The 13375-nt window shown below is 37.2% G+C and overlaps 1 protein-coding gene across 1 annotated transcript in view; it reads right to left on the reverse strand.

Annotated features, from left to right (window-relative positions):
* Positions 1-410: 410 nt before the first annotated feature.
* The window catches only part of LOC129236331 (protein timeless homolog), a 153807-nt gene continuing 140842 nt past the window's right edge, over positions 411-13375 (reverse strand). The window contains exons 9-10 of the mRNA XM_054870660.1: positions 12989-13122; positions 411-495 (exon numbers count right to left, since the gene is read on the reverse strand). Coding sequence (XP_054726635.1) covers positions 411-495; positions 12989-13122 — 219 coding nt within the window. The remainder of the gene's footprint in view (positions 496-12988; positions 13123-13375) is intronic.

The raw sequence follows: 13375 nt of genomic DNA on the forward strand, positions 1-13375 counted from the left end.
CGAAGAAACACAAGAAGGCGTGCCTATAGCATGAAGCTAGCTACAAATATGGTGGACCCTGACGTGGGTGAATAGAATTTCTTTCTTTTATGGATGCCATTCTGGGCTCTCTCGAAGTAATGCAGAAAGTTGTACCAGGCAGAGTGTGTCTCCAGAAGAAGATGAGGGATTGTTTTAGTGGCCACTCGACGCAGTAGACGACGGTCGCTGCAAATGCGAAGGCATTCTGATTCCTATCTAACCCACCAAAAACAAAAAACACTAAAGGTATGCTGAACAAACTACCTTGCAACAGAAATTTGATGAATGAAATCCAGCATATACACATTTAATTAATAAGAAAATATTATTAAAAAAAAAACACTTACATTTAAATTTCACAGTTTCAAGAAACATAAACTTTTAGTTACTTACCTGGCCGCCCGCAGTAGCGCAATCGCCTTTTCAAATTGCTGATCGCGCAAAAACCGATGCAAACGCTTCATACAGTCTTCCCTAAAAAGGTAGAAGAGAAAATCAAATTCCAATTTAAAAATGAAAAAGATAAAAATAAACATAAAAGGAAAATCAAAATTAATTTAAACTACACGAAATGCAAAATCGGCACAATAATGTAGAAGGGCATAGAAACAATACAACATAGAAACCTAAAAAGTCTATGAGGGTTCACAAACATACACACACACACACACACATATGCAATAAAAATGTTTACAGATATTCAAAGGATTACAGCTGAAGGTAGGACGGATAAATGTGTTAGTGGGTGGCATGCGATAGAATAAGATTTCAGCAATAAATACACACGCTTGTTTACACATACATACGAATATAAGTTTACAGTGCCTACAAAAATTTCACGTACAGTAAAGTTGGTTTTTCAAATCGAAACTAAATGCGCGCTTTTATGGAGATTTTTAATGAAAATTTAAGAATAATATGATTTAATTTTTTTTTGCACAAATCGCCATATAGACGGCGTACAAACCGAATGCATCTGACCCATGCATCAACCCCTAATCTGGCGTGTTTTTTCCAAAAAGTTTTGGATAAGATTAAATGCTCTATGTGTAGTAAGTTTGATGGAATTCAATGAAGAAGTTTCCTCGGAAAAAAACAATTAATGGCAGTAGGCAACGCCTCTACTTCTAAGATTGTAAATCAACGCGTTTTTTCCTTGATTTCAAAGCGTATACTAAAATTGCGCAAAATTTTAAGTATACAGTTTCATAGCCCATTGAGTTTAGTTAAAAAAAAAGATTTTTTCTTTTTTTTTGCGGTGGTCTTTTACATTTTCTCCATATAGGCAAAATTTCAACCATTCCTTATATAGCAGCAAATGCATAACATCGTCAACAAAAAAATTATCAAAAATCAGCGCGAACTTAGAGCAACTTGAAACTGGCACAATATTATACCAAAATTGAATGAGCTATAAAGCTGCATACTCAGAATTTAAAAAAAAAAATTGTAATTTGAAATTTTTATGAAAATCTGTTGAGTTTTTCAAATTTTACGCAAAGTTTAAAACTTAGGTTTAACTAATACAAACTCCATTTTTATAAAAAATGTGGCAAAAAATTAAAATTAATTAATAAACAGTCAAATGCGTCTTAAAGTTTAACATCTCAAAATTGAAAGCTGAGCGTATGAATACGCGAAATACGCGCACATTTTTAATTGATTGGGATGAACTCAAAGATGTGCAATCATTTTGATATTTAGCAGCAGCAGCTGATTCAAGCGAAAGGCATCAAAAATCACATCAAGGGAACCAGCTTGGAATTCTTCACATATTTCGAAGCGCACGAAATCGAAAATCTGCAATTCAAATGTGAAACCCGGCCTGCTGTATGGACGCCTCATAAGTTAACAATAAAGTACTGCAAGTCTTCAAAAGTCGTTGTCTGAAGGGAAAATATTCTGGCCGAACATTAAATCAAACGCGGACTTATGTAGCAAAAGCCAACAAACGCGCGTGGTCCTTGAGATAAGAAGAAGAAAATGGCGCTGGATTGGCCATACCCGACGCAGAAGCGAAGAGTTAACAAGGAATGTCATTAACTGAAACCCTGATTATAGCACCCCTATTCACCTGAACTAGCTCCCTGCACTTTTTCTTGTTCCCTAATATGAAGAAATGGGTCGAGGGGAAAAATTGAGTTCAAACGAGGAATTCAGCGCTGAGATAGAGCAGTACTTTGAAGAGTTCGACAAATTCTTTCTAAAAGGGGACTATGTTGAAAAATAAAAAATAAAAGATTTTGATAAAATGGTGTCTTCATTTCTAACGTGGGTACTTATTGAACCCTCCTCGTATGGAGAACACATTTTTGTTTCTAAATAAATTAAAAATAAAGGAATAAATTGTAAAAGTAAACATAAAGCTAAGACACCAGCAGCTAGACGCCATAAACTTTCAAATTTATTTGTGAACTTTACTGAGGTACGTTTACTTTTTTGTTGTAGTGTACATGCTGTTATATTTACTCAATGGGCTACTACAGTATTTGTATGTAAATATGTAGGTATGTGGATATATAGGTAGGTGGCGTACTGGCAGGTAAGCAAAGCCAATTAAATTATAACAGGAATTCAATTTTCCAAATTTGCCGAAAGTGCACAGGAAAGGATGAAAAAATGACGGCAGTAGGTCCACAAAAAATTAGAACAACTTTAGTATATAAAAACTTCTTTGTAAGAGCTGGATTTACAGATAAACGAATACCAGCTTGATCAAAAAGTTATTGGAGAAAACGCCAGGTGATGCACTAAGTGAACTGATTTGACTTCTGTTTTTTGAAGTGAAACTTCTTAGGCGTCGATGGACGAGCGAGAATGGAGAGTAAAATTTCAAGGTCATGCAACGTTTTGGGTATTTTCGTTCCGCGAGAGAGAAAAAAGATATAACGTAGCGGAAAAGGAGAGAGAGAGCTATACCTTATATATATCTTAGATACACTTTAGGCTATTTTTCCTGAGTTGTTCCTTGTGGTTGCTAATTTCTAGTGAGAAATAACACTGCCTACTTTTTGGCGTTATATTTCCTTGGTGCCTACTGTTTGGGACGTTTTTTGGTCCCACTCTTCAGCAAAGATCGTGTGTCCATCGAACGTAGTGACAGACCATCGACATAGAAAACTGATGAAAACATCAACAAGTCAAAGAAAAACTGATCAATAACCGCAATATTAACCATCAGAAAGTTGGAAGAGGATTTGAACATTAGCTATGGATCCGTTCAGGGTCTTATAGTTATTGATTTGGGTTTGCGCCGTGTTGCTGCAAAGTTGGTCCCAAAAATCTGAATTTCATACAAAACAGAGACCGCGCTGATATCGCCAAAGACATGATTTCCAACGCTGAATCCCAACAAAAATTCATCGGACGCATTGCCGCATTACTGGAGACGAGACGTTGGTTTATGAGTACGGACAACAAGCGAGCGAGTCGAGAGCTCCGAATGATCCCAAGATCAAAATAACCATGTTGTGTTCAGTCGAAAAGGAAAGCTATGCTCAAAGCTACTGTATACCACGATTTTTTCCCAGAACATCTGACAGTTAATAAGGACTGTTATTTGGGCGTTATGACACGTTTACGTTAAGGAATTCGCCAAAAAGGAGAGGATTTCGGGGGAAACTAGTCGTGGATTTTTCACTAAGAATTTTTGGCCAAGAACGAAACGAATACCATACGAGAGCCATCGAATTCACCTGATATGGCTCTCTGCGATTTTTTGCTATCTGATCGTCTGATCGAGTTAAAAAATCATACGGGAAGAATTTTGGCGTTTTAACAGCCAAAAGGAAGTGATGGAAAAATCGAAGACGGCTCTGATATTTCAAAAATAGAATTCCAGAAATGATTTGAGAGCTGGCAAGCAGGTTATGGAATGCGTAAAGATCAAAATAAAGACCTTATCACTCAAAATCATTTTACTTTAGTTCGTAAAAAAATTATTAAAAAAGATTAGATGATTAATTTTGCGCCACCTTGTATTTCATGTATTTCATAATTTGAGAATAAAAGGAAATGCAGAATGAATGAGGTTAGGTTAGGTTGAAGCGGTTGTCCTGTGGGACACACGCAGGCTTATAGCCCATAATGATGCCGCGTGGGGAGCTTTCCCTATTTCTCCTAAAACCAGTGTGTGCTCCTATTTCTGCAGAACTGAGATCTTCCAATTCGTTAAAAAATTGTCTGCCTAGAATGGCAAATCTCCGTCTGGATCGAGCAGGACAATGGCACAGAAGGTGCAAGATTGTTTCTTCTTCCTCCTCGTTCTCATCTAGACAACTTCTACAGAAGTCATGTGTTTGCACACCCATCCTTTTAGATAAAGTCCCCTTATGACTAAAATCAGTGTGCTAAGGCTGTGCTTATTTTGTCTTAGCAAAGATTCTGTGCGTTTAGCATAGAGAGGCGACCACAGTTGACCGGCGATTTTGCAAGTGGTTTCATTACGTCATCTTTCGTTTGCTTTCCTTACGATTTTTCCAAGGATAAGTAGCTTACATGTTTGTAAGGGTATGCCTATGTCATTGTCTATGTACTCATCGGTCAACTTGGGGCCGAGTCTCGCTAGTTTATCGGCTCTGCATTGAGGGTAAAATGTCGCGATGGCCAGGAACTCATATTATCCTTAAGCGAAATTACTCGCTATCTCGTTAAGAGATATGCGGCATTTCATGGCTACCTTGGAGGTTGTCGAGCGCATTATTTAACTCCACTTCAGAATTCTCGCAGCAAACAAAAAACGCGAACTCGAACAAAGGTTACGGCTATGTTGACTTTTTTATAGAAGCGAGAGGCACTGCATTCGAAAGAGATGAAAGATAGAGACTTAATTGTTGGGGTTTGTTGCTGCATTCTTCCATAATAAAAGCGTCAGCCAGGTACAACTTTTGCTACGCATTTAGTTGAGCTTTGAGTCTTGCGATTCGAGATTTATGAACAAAAAAAGTAAAGCGGACAGAATCGGTGATGAACAAGAACAAAACGAAGAACGCCAGACATTACTCACATTGGCATCTCCACAAGTCATCAGACTTTTAAAAGTGAGGTTTCAGAATGTTTTTTTTGTTTTTAATTCGTGAAAGCATAAATATTTGGATGCATTTTTAATGATGCCTTCACTTTATATATACACACAAAACTGGCATAAGTAACTGGCGCAGCGGCAACGAGCTTAGGTCGAAACGTGGATTATATAGTGAAATTGTCACAGGAAGCAACAATTGAGCGCCGCAAATATCGAAGTGAACGACGTTGAAAAGCAACAAATCGCAAAGGTAAGGAACCAGCATCAATAACTAAAGCCGGAATAAACAGAAGCAACCGGTCTGAGAGAAATTTCGAAATGAAAAAACACCTTTCCAATTGCAGAACAAAAGAAAAAAATGAGACTGAGCTAAAAGGTACAAAAACTGAACAGTAAACAGTTGAAGCAAAGTCTTTTGGTATGAGACTTCGAAATTTGAGTTGATGATTATTTTTGGGGTAAAGTGAAGCAAGGAGGAGATTATATTTTAATAGTTCAGTTCTGTTTGGCTGGCCATCAATGACAAATCGAAGAAATTCTGGACAAAAACCCGCACAGGGCATTCCGAGAATTACGTGGAGAGAAGAAGGAAGAAAGAAGCATCAGTAAATGCAGTAGAATGATGGAACATTTATCCACTTTCCAGCTCTGAATCCAATTTAGTTATTCTAGGTTAAGCTGCATACGAAGGCTAGAACTATAGACGTATGACCAACATGAAGGAAGAGCTATGGATACAACTGTATCAAACATAAATGACAAGGAGTGAAGGCAGCAGAATGCGCATGGATGGTTGTATATGGTGCATAGTGTACTTATAATATGAAAAAATGCTCTTGCCAATCAATGCTACTTGAGACGGACCAGACAATTGCACAGAGAAGACGTCCTGCGAAGAAAATCTATACTTCTCCTTTGTTAGATCCAACCCATAGAATAAGCTGGGATTCACACTATAGCCGGCTTTCCTCAAGAAAAAACAATAAAAGTTATTCTGGGTATGCCATTCGCCGTCTTAATTGGAAAGCTAATATACCGAGTATGGATGATATAATATTATTGCCTTAATTAAATCAAATTAATAATTACTTCCTAAGCCATTATTTTTATTTTTGCTCTTTTTTCAGATAAGACATGGAGGACTACAACCTAACTCAAGAACTGAAGAGACATGCAGTTATCGTTCGCTTATTCGTTATTAAGGTTCGCCGTAAACTGCAATCATCAGGCGGTCATGGCTAATCTGTTTGATGTTTCTGCGGGTCTTATTTGTCAAGTTGTCTATGCAGATCTCCGGTATAAGGCAGTTTATGTCGGACCAAACACGAGAACGGCGAGTTATCCGATCAAAACGCATCCTAAACAAAATTAAAGACACTGAAGCGCATGAGATGTTATGGTTTTTTCTGATGAAACACATTTTAGCCAAGACCAAAAGACCAGCCGCAGATGACAGAAATGAGAGATAGCTATGTTTCAATCCTATAGAGGTTCCTGTTGTCATGAACACGAAGTTTCCAGTTATGGATTGATAGCGTAGCCGGTGACAGCTCATGCATCTTTCAGTACGACTCTGCTGCTTCACCACATAACTCCGAACTTATGACCGAATAAATTCCTATACCTTAACAGCCCGAACTACGCATGGGGCGTAGTTGAGCGTGAAACCAATAAGCCTCCTCATAACTCCATTTGTTCACCGAACGCTACAATTAATTATCGTTATGGTCAATATGAAGAAGAAGCATTTGGTTCGGGCATGTAATTGTTTCCGGACCCGGATCCTGGAGGTCATTTCAGCTAGGCGGAGTTTTATTGAATGATTTTATAGATATATAATAAATAAAAAAATCGTAAAGTTTCCTTAGATTTTGTTCTAAATAAAAGCAATTAGTTTTACTCTCAAGTTTAATATCTTGCTCTACCAGGGGCCTACCTTCCGCGAACTTTTATTACTTCACAAAAAATATACACTTTATACTTAGGTCTCTCATCGTCCTCTTGAATTGAGGAAAAGCATAAGATTGGACGGCATTTGGATTTTTTCTGTCGTAAACCTCGAAAACAACAAAAAAAAGTCTCAGACTGACGCATTTGCGACAGAGACTACGGCAGAACATAGGATTAAGAGGATAAGCTTTGCATTGTCATCGGCATCATCATTTAGCCACAGCAAAGTAAAGTACCGCGCAGCAGCAGAGGAGGACGTATTCGCCTATGCTTGTGTGAGAAAGGCCCAGAGGATAAGCACTTGGATTCCTTTTGGAATATTGCCCTAAATCGTTTAGGCGAATTCAGCGCCAATTAAAAAAAGTCGTACCTATATGTCCTTCATGTACATATAGTACATTAAGGTGTTGGTGCGTTCTTTGTCGGCGGGGATCTTAGCAGTAAGTAGAACTTCTTCTAAAGGCTGCTCTTGGATCCACGTTGCCATTTCGACTATCTCTGATTCCTTCTTCTGTTCTTTACTCGGTGATTTGTTTTTGTTTTTGGGTATTCATACTCAATTCTTTTGAGTCCCGACTTCAGGCCGCTATCCTTACACGAAAGTGCAGTTTTTCTAAGTGTACCCATGGTTATCTATGCGAGCAGGCAGGTAATGTGAGGGTTGGCTTTAAGCTTCATGGGCAATAGAGATCAGAGCCCGGACGGAAACTAGTCAGGATTTCTCAACTGAGCCTGCACCACCAACTTAATAGTGACATGCAAGGAACGTACCCGAAGGCTTGCCAGAGTTTTAACGGAACGGAGGCGATTGGAGCATTAGCCTATCAGACATTTCGGTGAGGTGTCACCCGTACTGAGGTGTTAAATAATACTTTCACCAGCCCATACACTTCTTAATATAAAAAAAAAAATTAATATATTATATAATAAAATGGAAACTATTCTTAGCTTGAGAAGTCTATGGGCGGGTGAAAGTAGTATTCTATCACCTCAGGAGGGTGACACCTCACCGAAATGACTGATAGGCTAATTTTCCCAGTATACCGTAATCAGGAGCTTTACAGGTGAGCTTTACAGCCCTGCCGTTGGAAGTACTCGGGGTATATGAGGCCTTTCGAGCCGAGCCCGTTCCTCTTTTCACGGATTGTAGTCGACTCTTACGACAGGCGTGCCTTACCGCGGATATATTCTTTTCCCGGACACGCTCAAACAAGCTCTCGATTATTTTTTTATTACAAATTTACTCTGTTACATAAATAATCCGAAAACGAAAACAATATGTCACTTTTTACAGTGAAATTATTTTTATGGCGACATCCTGTAGTTATGAAGATGTATATATAGCATAAGGCTACTTGTTTATTTATGTGTTTGTGTATGAAGAAAAAAGGAAAAGCTTAAGGACGGATTGATTTTCTGTTTCATCTACACAAATCAAACACAGCTACTACTGTAGGCTACTAAAAAATTAACTTAGAAATTCAGCAAAAAATTCGTCGAAAAGCCAAAGTATTGCTATCGAACTGCTAAGAGGGAACGAAGGCAAATAGTTGCCAAAGCCTTACAAGAATTAAGCAATCATGAAAAGCAATACACTTACTAGGTATACCATATATGTATGTATGTGTTTGGCTTAAGGCATCATCACCGGGCATACTCGTATTGCAGTGGTATGAAGTGAATGTTGAGCAGGGAAACAAAAGAAATACGAAGCATGTAAAATGTGAACGGGATGTTATTAAGGAAATGCTGAGCGTGTTTGCCTTTTCCATAGACGCTTAGCATAGGTCAAATGTTCGTAGGATGCAGGCAGAATCAGATTTCAGGGGAAAAAATCAAAAAATAAACGAGAATGTGAGTTAACTGCTAGAGATGTGTTTAAGTTTGGATAAAACAGAATTTCAGTAAATTAATATAGTCGTATCCTCAATGGACCAAGGATGAAGTTGAATTGAATTATTGTACGAATTTAGAGTCAATGCTAAATCATAATTAGTCCATTTAGGCAGTTTGAGCCATAATGTCACTTCATCCAGCTATCTGGAACATCGAGTACTGCAAACTTATTTTTAAAGGCAGGGTGAAAGAAACAGTCTGCTAAACAAGAAAGGGCCAGCTGGGGTAATTATGAACAATTTTTATAAATTTCAAATACTAACAGAAGTCTTTCATCCATGAAGAAGTTCTGGAAAGTCATCAAAACCGAATGTTTCATTACTCTGTTTGTAACCCTAAAACATTGCAGTTAAGGAACTTTAAAATGACTGTTCCTAATTAACCCTAAGTTCATATTTACGCCAGTGAGGTAATTGTGAACATTGATTCTCGTCTTGGGATAAGATACTTGAAAACCAAGAGTAGTTACACTGCACGGTTACCATAATTTTCGGCATACGCCGACAACATCGACATTATCGACGAAACCGACCGCGCTGTATGCTCGGCACACTCCAGTTTAAAGAGAGAGGCGAGCAATATGAGTCTTGCGGTGAATTAGGGTAAAACAAAGTACCTGCTGTCAACACACAAGGAGTCTTCACGCCTTGGACAATATGTCAGTGTTGACAACCAAAAATTCGAAGTCGCATATGACTTTGTCTACCTTGGGACGAGCATTAACAACAGAAATGACGTCAGCCTGAAGACAAACGGAGAATAACTCTTGCCAACAGGTGTTACTTTGGGTTCGGTAGGCAATTAAGAAGTATAGCTCTCTCTCTCGAAGTACCAAACTGACACTGTACAAAACGCTCATCATTCCCCTACTGTTATATGGCGCAAATGAAAAAATGTTGGGAGCCTCCGCGGTAGTGAGAGGTACCGCATACGGTGGAACAGTGAGACGCTCCAGTTAGGCGAATTTACGACATGGTACCCCAAAAAGGAAGGCGTGGCAGAGGAAGACCACATCTCCGTTGGAAGAACCAAGTGCTGCAGTGCGGCCTGCCTTCACTTGAGATTTTCAACCGGCCCCAAACGAGCGCAAGGCAGAAATAGCGGGCGCATCATTTTGGATTCGGCCAAAACCGTTGTAGCGCTACATAATTAAGTAGGTTCACCCAATCTGAGGTTAAAGTTATCCAAAAATCATGATTTAAACAAAAACCGCTTTGGTTTAAAGATCAAAACGTACATTTTCGTAAATACCCAGTTAATGGGGCGGTCAAACAACGAGAACTTTTCCACACATCATTGCCTTTTCACATTCACACTGACACTGAACTATTAAATATCTCTTTTTGCTGACTTGGTTTTTGGAAATACCGAATTCGTCCACCTTTACAAAGGTTAGGTTGACCTGGCTGGCTGATGGCTTTCATCACAAATATCACCCCTTTACAAAAATAAATTCAGTTTTGTTCTGGTCCGCACTCTTCACCCCACGCCCAGTGTTTCCAGATATACATTGGTCTGCGTTGGGTCGTTCAATACTCAAATCTAATGGAACCTCAGCTCTTCTGAGGGAATTATTTCTCCCGGTAGGTTGTTATCGTTCCGTTGCTTATTGGAAGAACAGACTCCTTATTTCTATTTTCATTCTCATCGTTCTCATTGTCTGCACTGCTCCTAGGCGCAAACTTTATAAAAAATTTGAAAAATTAAGTAAATTTTTATTCAGACTTAAAAAAAATTCGAAAAAATATTTCGACAATTTCTGACTATTTGTTTATTTGATTTTTAATTTAAATTATTTTTTTACAAAAATATAGTTCATTTTATAACAAAGACCATAATAATCCAAGTTTGGACTAAAATTCGACAAATGTTCATAAAAATTTAAAAAATGTTAATCAGAGTTAAATAAAGATAACACAGTTTTATATTTCATTAAATTTTAATATAAAAGTGCAAGTTTGTAGTTGATAAAAAAAATTGGCGTAATTAGTTTTTTTTCCTTGATGCTGTTGCGCATTTCTTTTTTTTTTATACTACAAGCCCACAAAATTTTTTTATTAGAGAAAATAGGCAACAGCGTCAAGTAAAACGTACCAAAAATCAACGATAATTTTAAGCCTTTTTAAACTTGTACTTAATTATACTAAAATTTAATGACCTATAAAAGTGTATGCCGAATTTTTTTTTTTAATTCTGATAAAAAATTTTTAAATTTTTATAAAAATTTTGAAATTAAAAAAAAAAAAAAATTTTATAGATCATTAAATTTTAATATAACAAAGTGGAAGTTTGAAGGTGCTAAAATATACCGTCAAAACATTTTTTTTCTTTACAGTGTTGCGCATTTTCGCCATATAACAAATCCACGGAAGTTTTTTATTAGAGAAAATAGGCAACAGCGTCAAGGAAAAAATACCAAAAATGAACGAGAAGTTTAAACCAGTTTAAACTTGCACTTTATTATACTAAAATTTAATGATCTATAAAACTGCCTACCTAACTTTTGATTCTGATAAAAAATTTTGAAATTTTAAGGAAAACCTTGTAATTTTTTATGAAAATTTGTCGAATTGTACACAGTTTGATGCTTTGATTAGTTTGCGTTTTGTTATAAAAGGAACTTTTTATACAAAAAAATTATTTCAATTAAAAATTAATAAATAAATTCAAAATTTGGAAAAAAATAAAATTTCCTAGAGCTGTATATCACATTTTGTGTACAGTCTGTTACATAAGAGCGTGGTCACTGTTAAATAATAACAACAATTGATTTTTCGAAAATTCGCAATACTGAATACTCAATGCAAATACCTCAGTAGCAAGTCCAATGTCCTGCATTGCCAATTATGGCCTTGCACCGTCGGGGCATAATTTCTACTAGTTTTTCTGCATATTCTACCGGAAAAGACCTACAAATTTTCCGAATTTGTCGAGAAAGTTGATCTAAATTACATGGCTTGCGTCTGTGAAGCTGTATTTTCATCGGAGCCCACACATTTTCTATGGGATTTACATCTGGTGACTGAGATGGCCAATCTCCGTTTTGCGCCTTCCACTCGCTTCACGCTCGACTCCGATGTTTCGGATCGTTGTCCTCTTGAAGGATCCAGCTTTCATTTTTCTTGATATACCATTGTCTAGCAGATGGTAGCCTTTTGGTATATTTTATTAATTTTTTCGGCATTTAAATTCTCGGTAAATAAGAACAAAGTACCGAAACCTTTGTTTGAGAAGCACCCCCAAACATGGACCTTGACGGGGTGTTTAACAGTCCGTTGAAGCATCCTACTGGTTCAGATTGCCCAGGCGAATTTAATGCTCGGAAATGCCCAGAAGGAGGATTCATCACAAAAAATTACGTTGCTCCAACCGTCCAAGTTTTCCTTCGGCCATTCCACTCGTTTTTCAACGTGTTTTGCACTCAACGTTGGTTTTTCCAAAGTACTACGATATTTCAGTTTATTAGCAAGCAAGTGCCTACGAATCGTTCCGTAAGATAAGTCAAAACCTTTTGCTTTCAAATTTGCAGCAGCTCCATGTAAAGTCAAAGCTGGATCTTTCGAGAACAATGCGAGAATCTTTTTCCGTCTTTTTTTGAGACTTTGCTTGCACTTCCGCGATCAAGAAAATCTTCAACGCTACCGACCTTTTTATAGCGATTTATCCACTTGCTGACGAACTGCTTCGTCTTTCCCCTATATTTCGCAGCAGCAGTTTGCGTTAATTTGGGTCCTTTTTCATGCAAACATAGAGAAATCGCCTCAAAGCGGGAGGCGTAAACAGCACTCATTTCGAAAAACCACTCAATTGAAGACTAAATTTGACAGACAGCTTACTTTTTAAAAAAAGCATGAAGGACTGAGGTGCGCTCTATGTCATAGAAAAATAAACAGGACGCTCTGATTTTTTATCTACGTGTAACAATGACCACGCTCTTATGTAACAGACTGTAAATGGAAAAAAATCCAAACCTTTTGCATGCATCAAAGTATTCACACGAAGTTTCTAATAAACACAAGCATACACACATACACGTGTTTAAAACTGTACAAGAACTAACTTTAAGAAAATTTGATTCACAAATTCCAAATATCTTACTTTTGATCATCGATGCTTTTCTCTGCTGCCGCATCGAATGGCAATGGTTGCTCTTCCTCTGGCAACTGGACCTCAGTGGTGAGCGCTTCACTTACTTCAGCGGCGATTTCAGCCCATTTAGTTGACAATTCCTCCTGAAAATAGGAAAGAAAATTTAAATAGCAAAATTGTTTAAAAATTAAAAGTAAAAAAGAAGAAAAAAAAAAATTGTAAAAAAATTGTTAAAAAAAACTTTAAAATTGTTTAAAATTTTAATTTAATTGAAAATTTAATTTTTTTTTTTTCAAAAATAAAGTACAATTGGTTGTGTGCTCATAGAACATTTTGTAAAAATAAAGCCCAGCATTATAATTCTTATTTTTATAGCAACTGAATGTTTGATCAAAA

The sequence above is a fragment of the Anastrepha obliqua genome, chromosome 1, assembly GCF_027943255.1.
Source record: "Anastrepha obliqua isolate idAnaObli1 chromosome 1, idAnaObli1_1.0, whole genome shotgun sequence".
Lineage (NCBI taxonomy): Eukaryota > Metazoa > Arthropoda > Insecta > Diptera > Tephritidae > Anastrepha > Anastrepha obliqua.